A 23,538-nucleotide genomic window follows, 5' to 3' on the forward strand; every position below is an offset into this window, starting at 1 on the left:
TGAAAGCTCTGGGAAAAAAAAGAAAAAAGAAAGAAAAGAAAAGAAAGCTCTGTGTTTAATCACTTAGGCACTCCTTCGGTCAAGGGCTTTTCTCATCACTCATGGGGCAGACCAGCTGTGTGCTAAGGGCTAAGGGGAGACAAAAAAAAAATAGTTTTTGCCTTCAAGGAGTTTGCAATTATAGAAGAGTGGCCAAGAGTGCAGAAGTTTGAACAACAACAGGAAAATGAATGTAATTTAGCCCCAATGGGTGCTGTAGACAGTGCCCCAAGGAGGAACTCCACTCACCGAAGACAAAACAGGTAACCTAAATAAGCAGTAAGCTATTAAATAAATTGAACTGATAGTTTAAAACCTTTCTACAAAGAAAATTTGAGACCAAGAAGACTTCACAAGTGAAATCTACTGAATATTTAAGGAAGAAATAATAATGATTCTATATAAATTCCTCCAAAAAATTGAAGAGGGAATACTTTCAGAAGTTCATTCTATGGAGACCAAACTCATGGTAATGGTTGATTTTATGTGTCAACTTGGCTGAGCCACAGTGTCCAGATATTTGGTCAAACACATCTGGATGTTGTCGTGAATGTATTTTTTAAGTTGAGATTAACATTTAAATCAGCAGAGTTTGAGTGAAGTAGGTTATCCTCCAGCATCTGGGTGGGTGATTAGCCCCATCTAATCAATTGAAGGCCTTACAGAAAAAAAAAAAAAAAAACCAGCATGAGGTCCTCTGAGGAAGAGGGGACTCTCTATCTCTAGACTGTCTTTGGACTCAAGTTGCAACATCAATTCTTCCCTGGGTCTCCAACCTGCCGGTTCACCCTGATGATTTTGGACTTGCCAACCTTCACAATTGTATGAACCAATTCCTTAAAATAAATCTCTCTCTTTCTCTCTCTGCTCTCTTTTCCCTTTCCTATATAACATCCTGCTGGTTCTGTTTCTCTGGAGAACCCTAATGACAAATCCTGATATCAAAACCAGGCAAAACATTACAAGAAAAAAAAACTGAAGACCAATATCCCTTAGGAAGAGAGGCAAAATTTCTTCACTAAATAAATTTAATCTAATAATATATAAAAAGGAAAAAAAGAATAGGGCTACCCAGTTGCCTCAGTCATTGGAGCCTGTGACTCTTGATCTTGGGGTCGTGAGTTCAAGTCCCACGTTGAGGATAGAGTTTACTTAAATATATATAAATATATATATAATATGCTTATAAAATATATTTTTATAAATTATATATAATAAATATATATAACATATATTTATATGTTTATATATAAACATTTACATGTTCATATATGTTAATATATGTTTTATATATGTTATAAAGAATAATATATAGTGACCAAGTATAGTTTATTTCAGGAATGCAGGATTGATGTAATAGATCATGCCACCAATGTAATTTATTATATTAACAGATTAAAGAAGTAAAACCGGATAATCATCTCAACAGATACAGAAAAAGCATTTGACAATATTCAACAACTGTTTTTACTAAAAATTCCCAGCAAACTAGAAAGAGAAGGAAACATCCTCAACCTCTTAAAGAGCATGTAAGAAAAACGTATGGCCAATATCATACCTAATGATGAAAGACCACATTTCCCCTAAGATCACAAATACGGCAAGAATGTCCTCCTTTCCCTTCAATTCAACATTGTACTGGAGGTTCTAGCCACTGTGATGAGCAAAGGAACAGAAGTAAAATATATCCAGATTGGAAATGGAAAAGTTAAATGATCTTTATTCACAAGCAACCTGATCACCTATGTAGAAATTCTGACGGACTTCATATAAAAAAAAAAAAAGTACCAGAATTAATATGTGAATTAATATGTGAAGTTTTCAGGGTACAAGATCAATATACAAAAAAACAACTGTTTTTCTAGATACTATCAATGAGCAACAATTGGAAATTGAAAGTTTAAAAACACCATATAAAAGAGCATCAAAAAATATAAAATGCTTAAGGGATAAACCTGACAAAAGATGTATTCATGGATTGGAAGAGTCGATATCATTAAGATGTCAATTCTTTGCAAGTTGACCTTTAAATTCTACACGATCCTGATCAAAATCCCAGCAGGCATTTTGTAGTAACTGAGAAGCTAATTCACATGGGACTACAAAAAATCTAGACGGGCATTTGGGTGGCTCAGTTGGTCAAGCGTCTGCCTTCAGCTCAGGTCATTATCCTGGGGTCCTGGGATCAAGTCCTACATCAGGCTTCCTGCTCCATGGGGAGTCTACTTATCCCTCTCCCCTTGCTCTTCTCCCTTCTTGTGCTTTCTCTGGTTCTCTCTCTCTCAAATAAGTAAATAAAAACTTTAAAAATAATAATAATAAAATAAATAAGTAAAATAAAACAAAGAACTTAGAATAGCCTGACTACTTTCTTTAAAAGTTGCATCTTAGCCATTCCACTCCTGAGTATCCAACAGAAATAACAGTAAATGTCCACACAACAGCTTATATGTGAATGTTCATGGAAGCTTTATTTGTAATAGCCAAAACCAGGAAATAACCCAAAAAACTATTAACAGGTGGATGGATAAACAGCCTGTGGTATGTCTATACAATGGAATACTATTTACTGGAAAATAAAAAGGAATAAAATATTGATAGATGCACCAAGATTTTGATGAATCTCAAAATAATTATGCTCAAGTGTAAGAAGCCAGCCCAAAAGGGGGTACATATTATATTATTACACTTATGTAAGCATCTAGAAAAACAAAAACTAACCTATAATGACAGAAAGCAGCTCAGTGGTTGCCTGGAGGGTGGGGGAATAGGGAGAGGATGGAGGGAGGGATAGGATGCAAAGGAACACAAGGAAACTGTTCAAGGTATTGGATATGTTCATTACCTTAATTGTGGTGATGTTTCACAAGGGTATACATATGACAAAATATCACATTTTACACTTTAAGTATACGTAGTTTATTCACGTCAGTTTACCTGAATAAAGCTGTTTATTTTTAATATATGTGCTGCTGAGGTGAACACAAAGCTATTTATTTTTCAAAAGATTTATTTATTGGGGCACTTGGGTGGCACAGTTGGTTAAGTGTCTCCTTCCAGCTCAGATCATGATCTCCAGTTCATCATGATCTCCAGTTCTGGGGATCGAGCCCCATGTCAGGCTCCCAGCTTAGCAGGGAGTCTGCTTCTCCCTCTTCCTCTCCCTCTTCCTCCCCCTACTCATTCTCTCTCTCTCTCTCTCTCTCTCTCTCTCTCGAGTAGTCTTTTTAAAAATAAAATATTTGTTTGTTTGTTTATTTATTTGAGAGAAAAGTGTGAGTAGGGGGGAAGGGCAGAGGGAGAGGGAGAGAAGGAATCTCAAGCTGATTCCCCACTGAGTGTGGAGCCCAACTCAGGGCTCAATCTCATGACTCTGAGATCATGACCTTAGCCAAAATCGAGAGTCACATGCTCAACCATTTGAACCACTCAGGGGCCCCAGTAAAGCTGTTTGTTAAAACCACACACAAAAAAAAAAAAAAAAAGAGAGAGAGAGAACCAACGGGACACATGTTTCCAGAAGGGCTCAGGTGGAGGGCAGTTTTCTCAACCTTGGCTTCGCAATAAAATTTAAGCCATTAAACTTTAAGCCATTCTGAAAGCCCTGGTGCCTTAGTCCCAAGATAATCAGAATCTCTGAAGATTCCAAAGTATATGCCATGTTGAGAACTGGTGAGAGGTATAAGGAGATAGAAGAGCATACAAGGAATACAAAGTGAAGGGAAGAGTGCAAGGTGTGGGAAGGATACAAGCACTGGTGCAGTAGAAGCCAAGGGAAAGTTGTCCAAGGTGGAGTGATCCAATGTGAAAGTAGGAGGCAGGCCTCAGAGAACAGAAGTAGGAATGTAAAAGGTAGGAATGAGCCGTAACCATGAATGAAGCATGTATAAATTGGAAGTTCATTCTGTTTCTAACAAAATTAGCATCTGTGGGCAGGAATATAGTGGGCAGAATCATACAGATCTCTGGTTGTGCAGTGTTAATTCTTTCTCTTTTGGGGAACCCTGGTCCTGAAGTTCTTTCAATTACCATAACTCAGAGAACAAAAAGATGGGTTGCCCCTGTGGAAGATGGGAATAAGCATAAAGGACCCAAAAGAATCAGTGGCCTCAGTTCTTCCTCTAAACCAGAGACTCTCTGAATTGGGGCTGCTTCAGAATCCCCTGGAGGCTACATGCCTAGAGTGGAGCCCAAGTGTCTATATTTTTAAGAAATCCTTCAGGGTCCCAAGGTTTCAGAACCACCACTAACCCAGTAGCTGAAGATGACATCTATTGAAAATATCCCAAGGCCCTGTTCACTCTCAAGTTCCAGGCTTCCAAGTGGCTGAAGAGTTTCTGATGTTAGGGGCGCCTGGGTGGCTCAGTGGTTAAGCATCTGCCTTCAGCTCAGGGCGTGATCCCAGGGTCCTGGGATCAAGTCTCACATCGGGCTCCCCGCAAGGAACCTGCTTCTTCCTCTGCCTATGTCTCTGCTTCTCTCTGTGTGTCTCACACGAATAAATAAATAAAATCTTTTTTTAAAAAAAAGTTTCTGATATTAGTTTATTATGCAGAAGGCAGGGGCAGGACAGGGACAGATTCTGAGAAAAAGAAGATGAATGGTACCTTCTATACCGCAGTAAAGGGTACTGAATGGACCTACATTAAAACCTCTTCATAGCTAGTGGCTACCTCTCCATGGGGTCATAAAGCCAAGGCCAGCCCTTTAGCAGAAGTGGGACTTTGTCACACATACTCTCCAAGTCTTGATGAGAAGTGATCTCTTGGGCTCTTGATGTTTCCACCTCCTCTGCTCATGATGTCACGGAAACCTCTGTGTGGCTAGGTATCTAAACATAGCAGCCTGCCCTCGGCTGTGGTGAGGAAGTCAAAGCCCTCAAGGGGTTGTAATAGGGAGCTGGGGGCAACAAGTAGCAACAAGTGTGGTAGAAGAGATCCTGCACCCAGGAAGCCCCCTGGGTCAGGAACACCAGGTCCCTGCACCAGGGAGCCCACTGGTCCAGAATGGAGTGGGAGACTGCCCATCACACTGTCCATCTGGGGCAAAGGACTGGAACCAATGAAGGAAGGACACAGGTGGGCAGGGAAGGCAAGGGCTCAGCCAAGTCAGGACAACTCCCATGCCTTGCCCAAGAGTCTTGAAAAATCCAGGCACCTGCCAAGTGAAATAAGACTTCTTTATTGAATGAGCAAGGAAAGAAAGTACAGTCGATAGCTGATACTGCTATAAGGTTCTCAGGTTCACTTCTTCCGAGGCCAGTTTTCACCAAGATGACTATACTGAGCATCATTCCGATCTCGAAGGGGCTAGGAGGTAAGAAGAGGAACAGTGAAGCAGGATCAGGATTCTCCTAGTGAAGACCCCAGTCAGCCCCAGAGATGAGAGTTCATACCAAATTTCCCAGTGCCCCCCACCCCCCGGGATGAATTCCTCACCAGGACTCTTCATCCATACACATAACATCTAGCATCAGCCTCTTCATCCCCTCCTATTCTCCTCCCATTCTCCTCCCATTCATGTCTCTTTCACCTCAGGGCTCACCTGATAGAGCTGGTCATTTTCCAACAGAATTTGAGTGTCAGCAGCTAGAAGAAACAGGGAGAAAGAGTCATCAAGGGCCTAGGAGGATGGGACAGTGAAACTCCATGAGTACTGCAGGAGGACTACAGCTGGTCATACCCTCAGAAGTCTGCATGAGCAATATAGGCACAAGTCTTCCAACAACCAGTTTTAGGAGTTCTTAGGAGACTGCAAGAGTGACTCAGATGAGACACAACCCATTGCCAGCCCCATTCTTAGCAGGTGCACGCTCACACCCACAACACGCATGTACATACACACATGCACACTCTGTCCTTTCCACTTACACTTAGAGGACCTTCCAGTCTCGTGTCCAGAAAAGCAATAGACTCCCAAAGCAAGGAGCAGAGTGGCGATTATGTCAGCGATGACAATGCCAGCCAGGGTAGCTGAGTCCAGCTCCACACAGTTCTGACACACTGTGGGGGAATGAGGGTAAGAGGAGAGCTAGAGAGCCTTCAAGACCAGGGAACCATCCCTGCCCCCTAGGGCAGCCCCAGAACCTCACTAAGACTCAGACTTTAGTAAGACCCCTGGATAAAGGCCTGCTGATGCCTTTGCTACATCCACCTCTGCCCTTAATCCCAAGGAATCCCTGAGAAGAGCCAAGAAGTACTTTCAGCTTTGTAGGAATGTAAACAAGGCAGTAAGGCCAAACAACTCTCTTTTTTTATATATATAATAAATTTATTTTTTATTGGTGTTCAATTTGCCAACTTACAGAATAACACCCAGTGCTCATCCTGTCAAGTGCCCCCCTCAGTGCCCCTCACCCATTCACTCCCCCCTCCCCCCAAACAACTCTCTTAACCAAGATTCTACTGCTTGAGTCACAAGGCCCCTACTGTTTTTTTCTGCTAGTTAAGTTCCAAAGTCTGGCTCACACCATTACAAGAGTAACTTCACTTTGTTTAGAGAACAGATTGGTCCACCATAGTGCCCTCTGGCTCTAAGGTTCTCATATCCAGAGGTCCCATCCATTTCAGTTCAAAGAGTCCAAAAGGCACATACTTCGATAATATACTTGCATATAAGGTGCTTTGTCGGATTGTTCTTCTGTCGCATTGCACCGATATATTCCTCGTGGGTCCAGGATGCGTTTCCCCAAGTCCAGAGTTCTACTGTGTGGGAGTTGTATTCCCATAGTTCCCTCTATCCTTAGGACACTGGTATTGCAACTCAGGAACACTCTGTCCTCAAGTTCCTCCACAGATACCTTGAAGGGGCTCACTAAGGAGAAAACAAACAAACCAACAAACAACAAAAACAAAAAACAATGATTGCAGCCAGCTGTTTGGTCTGTAGCAGATGCCTGATTCTGCTGAATTTTATATTTTAAAAGGACCTCTTTCTAAGTCTAGGACAATTTATGGTTTCCAGTGAGAGAGAAAGAAGTCCCAAGAAAAAGGCTTTGGGGGGCTCCCCATGAACTACAAGAACCAGGAAGGATGCAAGAATTCAGTCCAAGCAGAGCACAAACCCTGACAGACATGGAGCAAAAGAGGAAACCATGGAAGCTGGTTGATCCAAGAACCTTCCTGGAAATGCGTTCAGACCACTGATTAGAAGTAGAAGGAAAGCGTAGACTATTGAAGCACCAAAGAGACATGGAAAGACAGAAGAATGTTCCTCGGCTGGAAATGTCCACATTTGTTCTCCAGCAAAACTTTTTTTCTAAGATTTTATTTATCTATTTGAGATAGAGAGAATGCACGAGCAGGGGAGGAGAGGCAGAGGGAGAGGAAAAGCAGACTCCCCACTGAGCAAGGAGCCCCACACGGGGCTCCATCCCAGGACTCTGAGATCATGACCTGAGCCAAAGGAAGACATTTAACTGACTAGCCACCCAGGCGCCCACCAACAAAACTTTTAACTCTGTTTCCCAGCCATCTACAACCCTTCCACTTTAATTTCTCATCCTCTTCTCTCCCTTTTTGCCCCTGCCCCAACAGCTACCAAGAAAATGGGACTCTCACTACTAAAGTCTTTCCTGGGACCAGTGATGGTTAGGATAGGAGAGAAGCTGGTATGAATTACCAGCCCAGTGTTCCAGAAGGAGGCCCAGGGCAAAATCCATGTAATGATTTTTAGTTATTCTACCCTTGCTTAGGGGGAAGGGAACAGAAAAAAAATTATCAAATTCATTCTTGGGGCTCCACACAAGTGAAGTTTTGTTGGGAATTTAAGGACTGGAGGTATGCACAGTGCCTCTCTAGATCCACTGAATTACTTTGAGAGTATGTCCAGAGTCCACAGAGGCACAAGGATCTGTATCTCCAATCCCAGTGAAAAGTGCAATCCAGATTTTTCCTGACTCCATATTCAGTTACCAATTTGAATACAAGAGCATCCTCTGGAAAATCCCCAAGAGAGTTATTTCTCATGCCTCTCCAGCAGACCAAGATTATATGGGCATATATCAGAGAGATACATGTACATCAGATGCTTCACATCCTACAGTCATGCCTTCCATGCGGATTTGCTTCCAATGGAAATCCTAGATATCCCAAAGCATTTGTCCCAGTTTGCCTGAGACTGAGGGGGTTTCTGGGATAAGATCACTTTTAAAACCAAGCAAACCAGGGCACCTGGGGTGTTCAGTGGCTGAGCATCTGCCTTTCGCTCAGGGCATGATCCCGGGGTCCTCGGATCAAGTCCCACATCGGGTTCCCCATGGGGAACCTTTTCCCTCTGCCTATGTCTCTGCCTCTCTCTGTCTCTCATGAATAGATGGATAAAGTCTTAAAAAAAAAAAAAAACAGGCAAACCAAGATGTGTTGATCATCCTACCACCTCAGATATTCCCTCCTTCCTTCTCAATTTAAAGTTAACTTTCTCCTAAAGCATGCCCCTGAATACTGGGACATGGCTACAGGTGGCAACAAATGATGGCCAAATGACTAAGAGTCCTAGATCCCAGAGGCTTTCTGCTCTAGAAGGAATAGTGCTCCCTTACCAGCCCTAGGCTCAGGCCCCTGCAGACTGCACATTTCCTGCAGATCTCTGGCCCAAGGCCTTTAGAGAGACATTGAAAGCCAACATGCACGCCTAGCCGGATTCAGTCAAAGCCAAGAACCTGTTTCCCAAATTCAAACCGTGTGCTACATCCCAACCCTGCCCTCCCTGACAACTCTGCCAGGTGAAGTGTAGCTAGCATTGAGAAGGATTTTCAAGTGGAGCTCACTCCAGGTGCTAATGTCCCTCTCGGGGTTTCTTCTCTGAGATGCCCCCACCACCTAGAGAAGCCTTACCTCGGGAGAGGAGGACAGCCAGGATCAGGCCAGCCAGAAACCTGCAGTGTTCCATTTTCCAGGAGAATTCCTTCAGTAGGTAGACCCAGGTCACAGAACCACCAACCAGGGTAAGAGTGCCCTCCTCCAACTGACTCACGGGTACCCGGAAAAAGTAAAGGGGTGGAGGAAGAACTAAAAGACGGCTGTGTCTCTGCTATCTGCCGTTGATCATGGGAGATTGTCAGAGTAGGGGTAGACTGGGGGTGGGGTAGGAAGGAAACAGGTGCAGATTGTTCTTTCTCCAAGCAGGGAGCTTGGGGGGGGTGAGGTGGAAGGGAGAGCAGAGTGTGGAAAAGTTTGCCTAGACCTCTAGGAAGTGAAAGAAGATTTAGAATGTTCTTTCCTGAGTCACTGATGAAAAACAGTAATTTCAGAGTTGCTGTCAACAGTGTAACTACATTTACTCACTACCTGAAAACTGCCAGCTCTCAAAACTCTGGAAAGAAACTGTGAGCCCCATCCCATAATCCATACCAACAAGGTTCCTCCCATTTCTGGTCTTTCTTGGGACCCTGCCCTAGTTCCTCCTTAGGCAGCCTGGAACACCAGACTGACTAGCTTCTTACCAGTGGGAGGTTGGGCTTTGGAGCCCCCCAGCCCAGACAGGTATTTGAATACCAACTCCTATATTGCCTACCCACCTGGCCTGAGCCAGTCAGAATTTTTCAGAGGCTAATTCCTTCAGTATCCCAATAAGGATTCAGACAAAAAGTTTTCATGGTACGTAACACATCGTATTCGTTCAGTAAGAGATCATTATTAATAACAACATGATTGGGGCACCTGGGTGGCTCAGTGGTTGAGCATCTGCCTTTAGCTCAAGGCATGATCCTGAGGTCCTGGGATTGAGTCCCGCATCAGGTTCCCTGCAGGGAGCCTGCTTCTCCCTCTGCCTATGTCTCTGCCTCTGTGTGTGTGTGTCTCATGAATAAATAAATAAAGTCTTAAAAAAAAAAAGCCAATATGATTGACTCACAGGCATAATTGAGTCTCCCCAGTAGACAATTGGACTATACCCTCCTGTGGCCTAGGAGGATCCAAACTCTCTACGGGGCCAGAGTTGAACTGTAATTTACCTGAGGGCAGAGATAGCATATGTCTTGCTCCCTTCTGTATCTCCAACACCTAGCTTGTGCCTGGCACATAACAAGAGGTCTGTAGATTTTTGTTGACTCACTGACTTACAGCTGAGGGAGAAAGGAGCCTAAGATTCTGGAAACTCGGCTCAGGCTCTAGCCCTTGGAAATGTATGGCCTGTCTCATCGCAATTGTCCTATCTATTCTTGTCCAGGAAGGTACTTTCTTGATGATCTTGTCTCAAAAGACTGATGAAAAATTCCTGAACAAGGGCCTAGACTGTGATGGTTTTCTGTTCAGAGCTCCAGCCCTGAGCACATGAGTGTTCTCATTTAAATTCATTAGTACTAGCAAGAAGCAATAACTGGCTGAAATCCTAGCAACAAGTGGTGGCAGAGATGTTTACCCCTCTCTTGAAGAAAGAAGCCCAGGCCATCTCCTACCCACAACCCAAGGGGTGTCTCTGTGCAAGTCATCTCTGAGATGGGGATCCAGCACTCTCTCCTTTTCTTTCCCAACACTTCCCATTCTCTACTCCTTAACAGAAAGTGAGATATATTTGCACCTGCAACCCTGCTGAGGCCCTTCTCTGCCCACATTTGAAGTAGAGGGTGGCGGCTCTGGATTTGTGCCTTCTCTCAGGGGCCCCAGCCTAAATGATGCTGGGCGGAGCCAGAGTGTCTGCTCGGCAGGCTGGCTGGCTGCTGGGGGTTGCTTAGTGCTTCTGTGTCAGGGAGAAAGGCAGAGGCTGACATGGAGCTGGGGAAGCATCTGGCTGGCCTCATTTTGGCTGTCACTCTTCTTCAAGGTAAGGAGTTCTGGCAGTCTGAAGAAAGGCTCAAGGAAGAGATCATCACCAGGGGTGAAAGAATATTGGGGCCTCTAACCTCAAACCTACCTCAGCTGTCACGCTAGAATTCTGAGAATGAAGGGCAAAAATGAAGCCTCTTACTGTTCTCTGCTAGAGAGAAGCAGTGTCCCATGGGAGAGATGGAGTCCTTGTCTCTTAAGAAATGAAAACAGGGGCACCTGGGTGACTCAGCTGTTTGGGCATCTGCCTTCAGCTCAGGTCATGGTCCCGGGGTCCTGGGATTGAGCCCCACATCGGGCTCCCTGCTCTGTGGGGAGCCTGCTTCTCCCTCTCCCTCTGTTGCTCCCCCTGCTTGTGCTCTCTCTCTCTTTCTCTCTCTCTCTCTCAAATAAATAAAAATCTTTAAAAATAAAATAAAATTTAAAAAAAGAAATGAAAGCAAAGGACTTTACTGGCTGGAGAGAGGACCCGGATACAGCCATCTTAGGTTGATTGTAGCCCAAAAGAGCACAGGCCAGAAACCGGAAAAGAAAAAGTATGTATTCCTTAACTCAGAGCTTGAGTTAAAGGCAGACCTATAAGATATTCACTCACTCATTTGGTCAGTTGGTTAACTGGTTACGAAATATGAGTGAGATCCTTTTACATGATAGGCTGTAAGGATATAAAGGTGAATAAAAGCCTCCTGCCCTAGTGAGCTTATAGTCTAACTGGAGGGATAAGCTTCAGTGTCACCAGATTGAGTGCAAGGTGCAGTATGGGGTATCTGTATGAATATTCTGTTGGAAATAAATTGTAGGAAGTGGATGAGCTGGGTCGATGCCTGGAATCTGGGCTAGAGATGATTCTCCACACAGTGGGGGAAGCTAAAACCACAAAAGCTGTTGCAATCATACAAGTGCTATGTGAGATGTGAGGAAGAGGGGCTGAGAATGGGAATGAGAGGATATTTACCTTTAAAGGATAGTTCGAGAAAAACATCTCAAAAAAGAGATAAAAGGATGATCAAAAAGCTGAAATAATTGGATGAGTGCAATAGAGAGAGAAGCCAACAGAGAGAGAAAAAAAAAAGAAACCAAAGAAGTAGAGAGCTTCCAAAAGGAAAGAATCACCACTAATGAAATATTGTAGAGAGGTCCCGTTGATAGAAAGATATATTTAGAAGTTTTAATCTGTGGGATTTGGCAAAATAAAGGCCATGGATGATTTATAACACTCTCATTGGGGGTAGTATGAGTGGAAACTGGATGGATATGGTTTCACTCATACAGGGAATATAAGAAATAGTGAAAGGGATTATAAGGGAAAGGAGGGGAACTGAGTGGGAAAAATTAGGAATACAACCATGAGAGACTCCCAACTCTGGGAAATGAACAAAGAGCTGTGGAAGGGGAGGTGGGCAGGGGCTTAGGGTAACTGGGTGACAGGCACTGAGGCGGGCACTTGATGGAATAAGCACTGGGTGTTACACTATATGTTGGCAAATCAAACTTGAATAAAAACAAATGAAAAAATGAAGTAATAAAAAAAAGCAACTGAATGGAATTGTGTAGAAGGTGAAGGGTGAGTGATAATGTGCACCAAGTATAGACTATTCTTCAAAGATTTTGGATGAGAAGAGAAAAGAGTTTAAGTGGTAAATAAAAAAAGAAATAGGATCTAAGACAAAATACTTTTGAGTGTAAGAGAAATTTGAGCACATTTTCAGGCTAAAGGAAAACAGAGAGTAGAGCAAGTTCCCTGAGTTGATGTTGAAAGGATGGAGTCAAGACTGGGCTCAAGGATACAGAGGAGAAGGCAACCTTACCTTCTGATATGAGGAGAAAGGACGTGCAGATGGCTTTGGCCATGGGTAGGTGTGTAGATGGGAAAGAAGCTGGAGAAGATCATTACAGCATCTATGTTCTCAACAAACCAAGTAGCAGATGATACCACTTGCAGAAACTGAGCTGGGTGACTGCTGGTTGGGAGACTTGAAGAGGATAGTGAGAATTTAGAATGATTTCTAAATGGAAATGGAAGAAGAGCCAGCTAAAGGCCACACAGGTTGAAGGGCAGGGGTGAAAGCCTGTGTGAGGCAGCTAGATATAGCAGAAAGGGTACTGGGCTGAGCAACAGAAACCTGAGCTCTGGGTTCAGTTCAGCCACGAATGAGCTGTGTGAACTTGGATGATGCCTCCTTCCTGTGGGCTCTGTTGTCTTACTAGTCAACCTAGGAACTTTGGCTGCATGATCTCTCAATTCCTAAAAAGGAGTAAGACTCAGAGAAGCAAATTAAAGGATGTTAACAATCAGTTGGACCCTCTCTCCTATAGAATCTGAGTTAGAACAAAGGGCCTCTTCATCCCTCCCATGGTGATCAAGTGTTCAGGGAGGACCACTAGTGAAAAATCTGCCTAACTCTCTGCCCTGCTTTTTTTTTTTTAATTAATTAATTAATTCATTCATTCATGCCCTCATTCAACAAATATAAGGCTCCTACCATGTTCCAAACACCGTGCTAGGTACTATTAATAATTGGTTCAGTCCTGCAAGAAGTTCTGAAACAGTTGTCTCCTTTCAACTGTTTCCATTATACTTTTTTTTCCCCATCGTAATTTGATTCATGCTTCATCAGTCCCCATCACACATTCTACCCCTAGACACACTACCTCTCTGTCCTTTTCCAATCTGTCTTTGCTCAGCTATTCTTTCTCCCCAGAATGCCTTTCTCTGTCTGGTAAATTCCTAATCATTCTTTGAGGCCCAACTAAATATCACCTTCTCTGTTAAGTTTTCCCTGTCCCTCACTCTTGGGCAAAATCAATAGCTTCTAGCCCCTTTCATATGGATTCACATAAGTACTAAAACTAATTGATAAGTTCTATTATATTAGTTACATATGTGTTCATTTTTCCTATTTTGTTGTAAACTCTTTGGAAGCAGAAAGTTCTTTGTATCACCACTCGTGTCTTTCATATTGTTTAATCATGTCAGGTACATAATAGTGCTTGGTGTTTTGATTCAATCCAATTGAACTGAATTCCATTGCTAGTTCTCTGCAGTATATCTATCATGCAATTCTACTACTCTGAATTTTGAGACAGATTTGAGAGCTATTGAATAGCTACCTCCTCTAGGATGTCCAGGGTTTCTACGAAAAATGGATCACCAAGGCTGAGGATTTTTTTTTAAGATTTTATTTATTTATTCATAAACACACAGAGAGAGAGGCAAAGACACAGGCAGAGGGAGAAGTAGGCTCCATGCAGGGAGCCTGACGTGGGACTTGATCCCAGGTCCCCAGGATCACGCCCTGGGCTGAAGGCAGGCACCAAACTGTTGAGCCACCCAGGCTGCCCCAAGGCTGAGGATTTTAGAAGAAATCTAAAAATTCTTTAGTTAGTGTAAACCAACTTCTTGCCAGGATTTTAGCTGCTAAAAAAGCAAAGCATTCCAGACTGTACAGGAAATACCTTTATGTATATTCCAGTATAGTTCTGACTCTGACCATCCAAAGTTAACATCAGACCCCACAGGTTAAGGGCACTGTCCCCAACAAGACTGACCTCACTTTAAATGCCAGGCACAAGTTTAGGGGTTCCTTTTTTTATAATAATAAATTTATTTTTTATTGTTCAATTTGCCAACATGCAGAATAACACCCAGTGCTCATCCCGTCAAGTGCCCCCCTCAGTGCCCGGCACCCATTCACCCCCACCCCCCACCCTCCTCCCCTTCCAACACCCCTAGTTCGTTTCCCAGAGTTAGGAGTCTTTATGTTCTGTCTCCCTTTCTGATATTTCCTACCCATTTCTTCTCCCTTCCCTTCTATTCCCTTTTACTATTATTTATATTCCCCAAATGAATGAGAACATATAATGTTTGTCCTTCTCCGATTGACCTATTTCACTCAACATAATACCCTCCAGTTCCATCCACGTTGAAGCAAATGGTGGGTATCTGTCATTTCTAATGGCTGAGGAATATTCCATTGTACACATAAACCACATCTTCTTTATCCATTCATCTTTCGATGGACACTGAGGCTCCTTCCACAGTTTGGCTATTGTGGCCATTGCTGCTAGAAACATCGGGGTGCAGGTGTCCTGGCGTTTCATTGCATCTGTATCTTTGGGGTAAATCCCCAACAGTGCAATTGCTGGGTTGTAGGGCAGGTCTATTTTTAACTCTTTGAGGAACCTCCACACAGTTTTCCAGAGTGGCTGCACCAGTTCACATTCCCACCAACAGTGTAAGAGGGTTCCCTTTTCTCCGCATCCTCTCCAACATTTGTGGTTTCCTGCCTTGTTAATTTTCCCCATTCTCACTGGTGTGAGGTGGCATCTCATTGTGGTTTTGATTTGTATTTCCCTGATGGCAGGTGATGCAGAGCATTTTCTCATGTGCGTGTTGGCCATGTCTATGTGTTCCTCGGTGAGATTTCTGTTGATGTCTCTTGCCCATTTCATGATTGGATTGTTTGTTTCTTTGGTGTTGAGTTTAATAAGTTCTTTATAGATCTTGGAAACTAGCCCTTTATCTGATACGTCATTTGCAAATATCTTCTCCCATTCTGTAGGTTGTCTTTTAGTTTTGTTGACTGTATCCTTTGCTGTGCAAAAGCTTCTTATTTTGATGAAGTCCCAAGAGGTCATTTTTGCTTTTGTTTCTTTTGCCTTCATGGATGTATCTTGCAAGAAACTACTGTGGCCAAGTTCAAAAAGGGTGTTGCCTGTGTTCTCCTCTAGGATTTTGATGGAATCTTGTCTCACATTTAGATCTTTCATCCATGAGTTTATCTTTGTGTATGGTGAAAGAGAGTGGTCTAGTTTCATTCTTCTGCATGTGGATGTCTAATTTTCCCAGCATCATTTATTGAAGAGACTGTCTTTCTTCCAGTGGATAGTCTTTCCTCCTTTATCGAATATTAGTTGACCGTAAAGTTGAGGGTCTACTTCTGGGTTCTCTATTCTGTTCCATTGATCTATGTGTCTGTTTTTGTGCCAGTACCACACTGTCTTGATGACCACAGCTTTGTAGTACAACCTGAAATCTGGCATTGTGATGCCCCCAGCTATGGTTTTCTTTTTTAAAATTCCCCTGGCTATTCGGGGTCTTTTCTGATTCCACACAAATCTTAAAATAATTTGTTCTAACTCTCTGAAGAAAGTCCATGGTATTTTGATAGGGATTGCATTAAACGTGTAAATTGCCCTGGGTAACATTGACATTTTCACAATATTAATTCTGCCAATCCATGATCATGGGATATTTTTCCATCTCTTTGTGTCTTCCTCAATTTCTTTCAGAAGTGTTCTATAGTTTTGAGGGTATAGATCCTTTTCCTCTTTGGTTAGGTTTATTCCTAGGTATCTTATGCTTTTGGGTGCAATTGTAAATGGGATGGACTCCGTAATTTCTCTTTCTTCAGTCTCATTGTTAGTGTATAGAAATGCCACTGACTTCTGGGCATTGATTTTGTATCCTGCCACACTGCCAAATTGCTGTATGAGTTCTAGCAATCTTGGGGTGGAGGCTTTTGGGTTTTCTGTGTAGAGTATCATGTCATCGGTGAAGAGGGAGAGTTTGACTTCTTTGCCAATTTGAATGCTTTAATGCCTTTTTGTTGTCTGATTGCTGAGGCTAGGACTTCCAGTACTATGTTGAACAGCAGTGGTGAGAGTGGACATCCCTGTCTTGTTCCTGGTCTTAGGGGAAAGGCTCCCAGTGCTTCCCCATTGAGAATTATATTTGCTGTGGGCTTTTCATAGATGGCTTTTAAGATGTTGAGGAATGTTCCCTCTATCCCTACACCCTGAAGAGTTTTGATCAGGAATGGATGCTGTATTTTGTCAAATGCTTTCTCTGCATCTAATGAGAGGATGATATGGTTCTTGGTTTTTCTCTTGCTGATATGATGAACCACATTGATTGTTTTACAAGTGTTGAACCAGCCTTGTGTCCTGGGAAATAATCCTACTTGGTCATAGTGAATAATTTTCTTAATGTACTGTTGGATCCTATTAGCTAGTATCTTGTTGAGAATCTTTGCATCCATGTTCATCAGGGATATTGATCTATAATTCTCCTTTTTGGTTGGGTCTTTGTCTGGTTTTGGAATTAAGGTGATGCTGGCCTCATAGAACGAATTTGGAAGTACTCCATCTCTTTCTATCTTTCCAAACAGCTTTAGTAGAATAGGTATGATTTCTTCTTTAAACGTTTGATAGAATTCCCCTGGGAAGCCATCTGGCCCTGGACTTTTGTGTCTTGGGAAGTTTTTGATGACTGCTTCAATTTCCTCCCTGGTTATTGGCCTGTTCAGGTTTTCTATTTCTTAAGTTTAGGGGTTCCTATACCACCTACACTTCCGACAAATTGGGTACAAATCTGGAGGGTTCCCACATTTGATAATTTGTTAGAACAATTCATAAAACTCAGGAAAGCACCATATTTACTATTAAAGTTTAATTATAGAAAATAAAATCAGGATTTTCCAAATGAAGAGACACATAAGTAAGGTCTGAGAGGGCCTTGAACACAGAGCTTCTGTGCTCTCTGCCTGTGGAATCAGAATACATCACCTTCCTAGTACATTGATGCATTCACCAATGAGGAAACTCCACTGAGTTGTTTTTTTTTTTTTTTCTTGACTTTTTTTTTTTTAAGAGTAAAAGAGAGCTGGGGATAGGGGGAGAAGAAAAGGGAGAGACTCTCAAGCAGACTCTGTGCAGAGCACAAAGCCCAACACAGGGCTTGATCTCACTACCCAGCATGATTTGAGCTGAAACCAAGAGTCAGACATTCAACCAACTGAGCCACCCAGCCCCTCCACTGAGTTTTTATTGGGGTTTCATGACATAAGTATAATGTTCGAATCATTGGCCATATGACTGAACTCAATCTCCAGCTCTCTTCCTCTCTCAGGGTTCAAATTCCCAGATTACATGGGTCTTGACCAACTCCATCCTGAGTCATTTCTTTAGCATAAACTCATGCATGGTCCATAAGCCCACCAAGGGACACATGGTTGGCTCTGTCGGTTGAGCATCAGACTCTTGATTTTAGCTCAGATCATGATATCAGGGTCGTGGGATAGATCCCTGAGCAGAGCTCCTCACTCAGCAGGGAGTCTGCTTCTCTCTCTCTCTCTCTCCTTCTCCCTCTGCCCCTCCTCCTGCTTATGCACTGTCTCCCACTCCCTCTCCCTAAAATAAATAAATAAATCTAAAAAAAAAGAAAAAAAAAAAGAAAAGAAAAGAAAAAGAAGAAATGCACCAAGACTAACAAAGACACTCCTAACACTCATTAAATTCCAAGGGTTTAGAAGTTCCCTCCCAGGAATCCATGACAAAGATCAGACAAATTCTTTATTATACAACACCCTGAATTCAATTTGGTGATTTAGGCTGCAACCCAAAAGAAGTAAGTATAGATAATTTCCACTTTCCTAGATTAGGATATCTATCTTGGCCTCAAATGACCAAGGTAATGATACCTCAGGGCATCTGGACAACTCTATGCCCAGCTAATTCTCTTTTCTGTCTTTACAGGTGCTACAGCCCAGAAGGAACAAGGTAGGATGAGTGGCTTCTTTCTATCCTCAAACTTTGAAGAAAGTCATGGAAATATGGTTCCTACAATAGTAGTCCTATAGGGACTGAGTGATAGAAGGGATGGAATGATGAGTCATAAGTAGCAAACCTCTCATTGGCAACCAAGTGAGTGGCCAGTCATGTACTTTCTGGTCAGCTTTCCTGCAGCTAAGCAAATAATTCTCAAGTTCTTGAAGCAGAAACAGAACTCCAGCAGCTAGGCACTATTCAAAGTGGGATCCATGAACCAACACCACTGGCATCAGCTGGGATCATGTTAGAAATGCCCCATTTCAGCTCCTTCCCAGAACTACTAAATAGAATCTGAAATTCTAACTAGATCCTCCATATGATCCTTGTGCCTATTAAAGTTTGAGAAGCACTGCTACAATAATCTTGTCCTGATATCTTGGGACAGTGAAAATTGCAGAAGAAAGACATTTAACAGGCAATGGCTTTTCCGTTTCAGGATTTCCCATGATAAAAGTAGATGGTAATCGAGAAGATGGTTCAGTACTTCTGATTTGTGACTCACAAAACAAAGATATCAAATGGTTTGAAGACGGGAAGGAAAGAACTTTACCAAAGAAAGATAAAAAGACGTTGGATCTGGGAAGTAGTATGAAGGACCCTCAAGGGATATATCAGTGTCAAGTAGCAAAGAACATTTCAAAGCCACTCCAAGTATATTACCGAAGTATGTAACCCCCTTTGGTCTGCTTGTTGTACAATTAAGCAGTTCTTTCTGTTCTGGTAGGCTTCCTATCCCTGGTGAGTGTGGGAATAGACACTAAACAGTTCTCATTCTCTTTATTTTTTTAAGATTTTATTTATTTATTCTGAGAGACTCAGAGAGAGAGAGGCAGAGACACAGGCAGAGGGAGAAGCAGGCTCCATGCAGGAAGCCTGAAGCAGGACTCAATCCCAGGACTCCAGGATCACACCCTGGGCCGAAGGCAGGCACTAAATCGCTGAGCCACCCAAGGATCCCCCAGTTCTCATTTTCTTAATCACAGCTTACCTCTTTTTGAATATAACAAGACAGTTCCCCCATCTTCTTGGAAAAGCATAACCTGTCCTGTAAAGCCTGGTTTAATTTTGGATAGGCTGTCATGGATCAGAGCAGTCAGCTATTTATATAAGCTGAGTTGGGGTAGCTCGGGGAGATGGAGGAGATGACAAGGTGAGCAGCAATAATATGTAGAAGGCGGCTGACCACAGAGAAGGGGATCTGATCTTCCTCCTATTTCATATGGTCAATGGTCAGACTACATGGGCTTCCCCAGGACAGCTGGGAGATGCAGGGATATCAAGAAGTATTGTGTTCTTAGTCCAAGGATCTTCCCCTACCATACCTTGCACAGAGAGAGGAGTCTGCTATCCTAAATAGAAGCATCAGCACTTGTAGGAAAAAGAAAAAGATTCAGAAGAACCACTTTCACACCCTGAAGGAGACTTGTCCCTCTCTTTCCCCATAGTGTGTCAGAACTGCATTGAGCTGAATGCAGGCACTATAATCGGCTTTGTCTTCGCTGAAATCATCAGCATTTTCTTCCTTGCTGTTGGGGTTTACTTCATTGCTGGACAGGATGGAGTTCGCCAGTCAAGAGGTAAAAGAATGCTCTTCAATAAGAGATGGGACTACCTGGGATCCCCAGTTTCTTTCCTACCAAAATTGACCTAATAGAAGAGATGAGGTTGCTCATCTCTTCTATTGCTAACGAGCAATACGACAGTGATATTTTGACAGCATATTATACAATCCACCTCCCTCTGATTTTCCTCTGATTCCTCTGATTTTTTTAAAGATTTTATTTATTTATTTATTCATAGATACACAGAGAGAGAGAGGCAGAGACACAGACAGAGGGAGAAGCAGGCTCCATGCAGGGAGCCCGGTGTGGGACTGGATCCCAGGTCTCCAGGATCACACCCCAGGCTGCAGGCGGCGCCAAACCGCTGCGCCACCGGGTCTGCCCTCCTCTGATTTAAAAAAAAAAAAAAACTCTTTGTTGAACTAAAAACTACATAGAGAAATGTGCATGGATGACAAGCGTACGGCTAAACAAGCAAACATACCCATGAATCCAACACCCAGCTTAAGAAAAACAGTATTACCAATACCCTAGAAGTCCCCCTTGTGGTCAGTTCCAGCCTCTCCACTTATCCCCCAAAGTGAGTACTAGCCTGACTTCTAACAACATTAATTTTTCCTGTTTTCATTCCTTATGTCAATGGACTCATACAGAAGCACTCGTGTGTGTGCTTCTTTTAGTCAAAAACATGCTTGTGAGATCTTTCCACATTGTTGTATGTAAATGTATTTCACTAATTCTTATTGCTATGCAGTGCTCCATTGTGTGACTATAACCCAATTTATTAGCCATTCTACCTCACATATTCCATTTTTTGTGCAGCCTCAGACAAGCAGACTCTGTTGTCCAATGACCAGCTTTACCAGGTAAGGCATGGGGGAATGAAAGAGACATTACTACAATTAATAGTAAAATTTGGGGATGGGGGACATGTCATTTGGAGGCTACTATACAGGTAAGGAACTACTTAGGGCATACCAGATGATTACATAGTCACACTTTGGGCAGAATGGATGAAATGAAGAGAAGGATTGAGAGAGACTGAGGTCAGGATCCAGCGAGAAAAAGTGGAAGAACACACTGAGAGGGACACACAAAGAAACTGTATACAGAGCCTCCATCCCCCTTGTCCTCTTTCCACCCCGAGGACAGTGAAACACCCACTCCAAAGCCTTGCACATGGAAAACATTCAATAACTATGCATCAAGTTAATTCATAGAGGACAAGGGAAAATGAGTTTATGACTGTGCTGTCCTGATTAGCCCCTCAGGGATCGAGAAAATGACCAATATGGCCACCTTCAAGGAAAGCGACTGAGGAAAAATTGAACTCAGGACTCAAAGTAGGTGTGTCCTTCTATACCAATTCTAAGAAATTACCTTTCCTGGGGTTGCCTGGGTGGCTCAGTTGGTTAAACATCTAATTCTTGACTTCAGCTCAGGTCATGATCTCAGGGTCATGATCTCAGGGTCATGATCTCAGGGTCATGAGATCGAGCCCTGCGTTGGGCTCTGTGCTCAGCTTGGAACATGCTTAAGATTCTCTCCCTCTCCCTCTGCCCACCCCCCACCCTGCACACCTCTGCTTTCTCTCTCTCTTTCTTAAAAATCAGCCTTTCTTTTACTTGCCCTCCCAACTGCTGCCAAGTCTATCTCCATATTCCAAGCCACCATAAGCTTAGGGAAGGGTGGGTAACTTATGGTTCTTTGGGGTGAGGGGACTGTCCTGTGCATTGTACAGTTTTTAGCAGCATCCCTGTCCTCTATCCACCAGATGCTAGTAATACCCTCAGCTGTGACAATCAAAAATATTTCCAGATATTTCAAATGTCTCCTCCGGGGCAAGATCACCATTGGTTCAGAAACACTGACCTATATTAACCTTTCAATCAAACAATTAGTCAGAAATTCTGATTCAATCAACCAGAAAAAGTTTCTATCAGGAAAACTGGATCAGAGCATTATTTGGTTTTCTGAACCAATCCAATTTTTCTTTTTTTTCTCCCTTCTGGATAGTTCTCAGAAACATGGCAGTACGTTTTGGAGCACTCCTAGCGAGAGATTCTCAGCCCTAATTGTAGAATCAAGTTTTCCAAAGGTGACAAATGGAGAAGAAAGCCCATCAGAGCAAATTTGGATTTTTCTCAAAATAAAATAAACAAAAAGTAAAAATATGTATGGTGTTGCAGGAGCGCCACCTATTGGAAGGTAATTTTCTGTAAAAAAAAATTGAAAAGGTCAATAACCCCTCTATTTGAATATTATTTTTTAAAGTTCTAACTTTTATTTACTTTTTGTATAGGTCATAATTTACACGGTTTAAATATGCAATAAAAGGCCTCCCTTCACCTCCATCCCCAACCATTCAGCTGCGGTCTCCAGAGACAAACAATATACCTAGTTTCTTTATAAGATATATAAGGTATTATAAATCAGAGGTATTCTAGGCATACATAAGCAAACTCTTAGGTACACCTTATTCTTCCTTTCCCTATTTTTCACACAAATAGTATCATAACATACATCTTGCACTTTTCACCTAATAAAATATTAAGATTATTTCATACCAGTAAGTAAAGGAGCACCTTTTTTTTTTTTTTAACCCAGCCACATTGTGGACTTGCCATGATTTATTTAATCAGTCCTCTATTGATGGACAAAATATTGCTGCCAATATTTTTCTCCTACAATGCTGCAATGACATTATATAAATGTCATTTTAAAAATAATTGTATTGAGGTATAATTTACATGCTATAAAATTCACCATTTTAAGCAATTTCCACTATTCTTAGTAAGTCTTATAAAATGTACCCAGTTGTACAATCACCATAACCCAGTATTAGAACATTGCCATCACCCTCTTAAGAGTACATTCCCTGTTCCTACCCTCAGCCCCAGGCAACCACTAATCTCTTTTCTGTCTTATCAGGTTTGCCTTTTTTGCCTGTTTCATATAAATGAAATTATACAATATGCTGTAGTTATGCAATGTGCTGGACATTCTTCTTATGCTAATCTTTATGTGGATCCATGTCTTCATTTCTCTGGGATTGACACCTGGGAGTGAAGAATTGTTGGGTTGTATGGTAAATTTATGTTTGACTTTTTAAGAAACTCCCTGTAACATTTTATATTCCCGGTAGTAATGGTTGAGAGTTTCTGTTTCTCCACATTCTCACCAATATTTGTTACTATATTTTTTTTAGTACAGCCATTCTCCGAGGCATAAAATGGCATCTTATGCTACCTTTATCTAAAAAAAATTTTTAAAGATAATTATTGTACTTTAATTTGTATTCCCCTAATAACTAATGTTGTTGAACACCTTTTCCTGTCCTTATAAGCCATTATTATATCTTTAGTGAAATATCTATTTAAATCTTTTTTCTAATTTGGGTTGTCTTACTGTTGAATTGAAAAAGTTCTTCTATATTTTGAATACAAGTCCTTTATTACATATATGATTTACAAATGCATTACCAGTCTGTGGCTTTTCTTTTCATTCTTTTCATGGTGACTTTTGAAGCACAAAAATTTTTAATTTCTACGAAGTCCATTTTA

General features: G+C 42.1%; 2 protein-coding genes across 3 annotated transcripts; one reads left to right on the top strand and one right to left on the bottom strand.

The window, feature by feature from the left end:
• Window positions 1-5,199: 5,199 nt before the first annotated feature.
• Window positions 5,200-9,164, bottom strand: CD3D (CD3 delta subunit of T-cell receptor complex). Its single transcript, XM_077893718.1, has 5 exons — window positions 8,874-9,164; window positions 6,634-6,852; window positions 5,910-6,041; window positions 5,584-5,627; window positions 5,200-5,348 (listed from the first exon to the last, which is right to left on the bottom strand). Exons 1-5 carry the CDS (start codon window positions 8,926-8,928, stop codon window positions 5,283-5,285), a joined length of 516 nt encoding a protein of 171 aa, XP_077749844.1. The 5' UTR covers window positions 8,929-9,164; the 3' UTR covers window positions 5,200-5,282.
• A 1,496-nt stretch (window positions 9,165-10,660) lies between these two features.
• CD3G (CD3 gamma subunit of T-cell receptor complex) lies at window positions 10,661-23,453 on the top strand. 2 transcript variants are annotated; one of them, XM_077893720.1, is made up of 7 exons: window positions 10,661-10,800; window positions 18,339-18,362; window positions 18,850-19,077; window positions 19,859-19,990; window positions 20,798-20,841; window positions 21,239-21,318; window positions 21,992-23,453. In XM_077893720.1, exons 1-6 carry the CDS (start codon window positions 10,746-10,748, stop codon window positions 21,302-21,304), a joined length of 549 nt encoding a protein of 182 aa, XP_077749846.1. In that variant the 5' UTR covers window positions 10,661-10,745; the 3' UTR covers window positions 21,305-21,318; window positions 21,992-23,453. The 2 variants fall into 2 exon arrangements, with proteins under 2 accessions (XP_077749846.1, XP_077749845.1); XM_077893719.1 differs by having other exon boundaries at window positions 10,662-10,800; window positions 21,239-21,322.
• The last annotated feature ends 85 nt before the right edge of the window (window positions 23,454-23,538 follow it).

This window comes from Canis aureus, chromosome 3, assembly GCF_053574225.1.
Source record: "Canis aureus isolate CA01 chromosome 3, VMU_Caureus_v.1.0, whole genome shotgun sequence".
Lineage (NCBI taxonomy): Eukaryota > Metazoa > Chordata > Mammalia > Carnivora > Canidae > Canis > Canis aureus.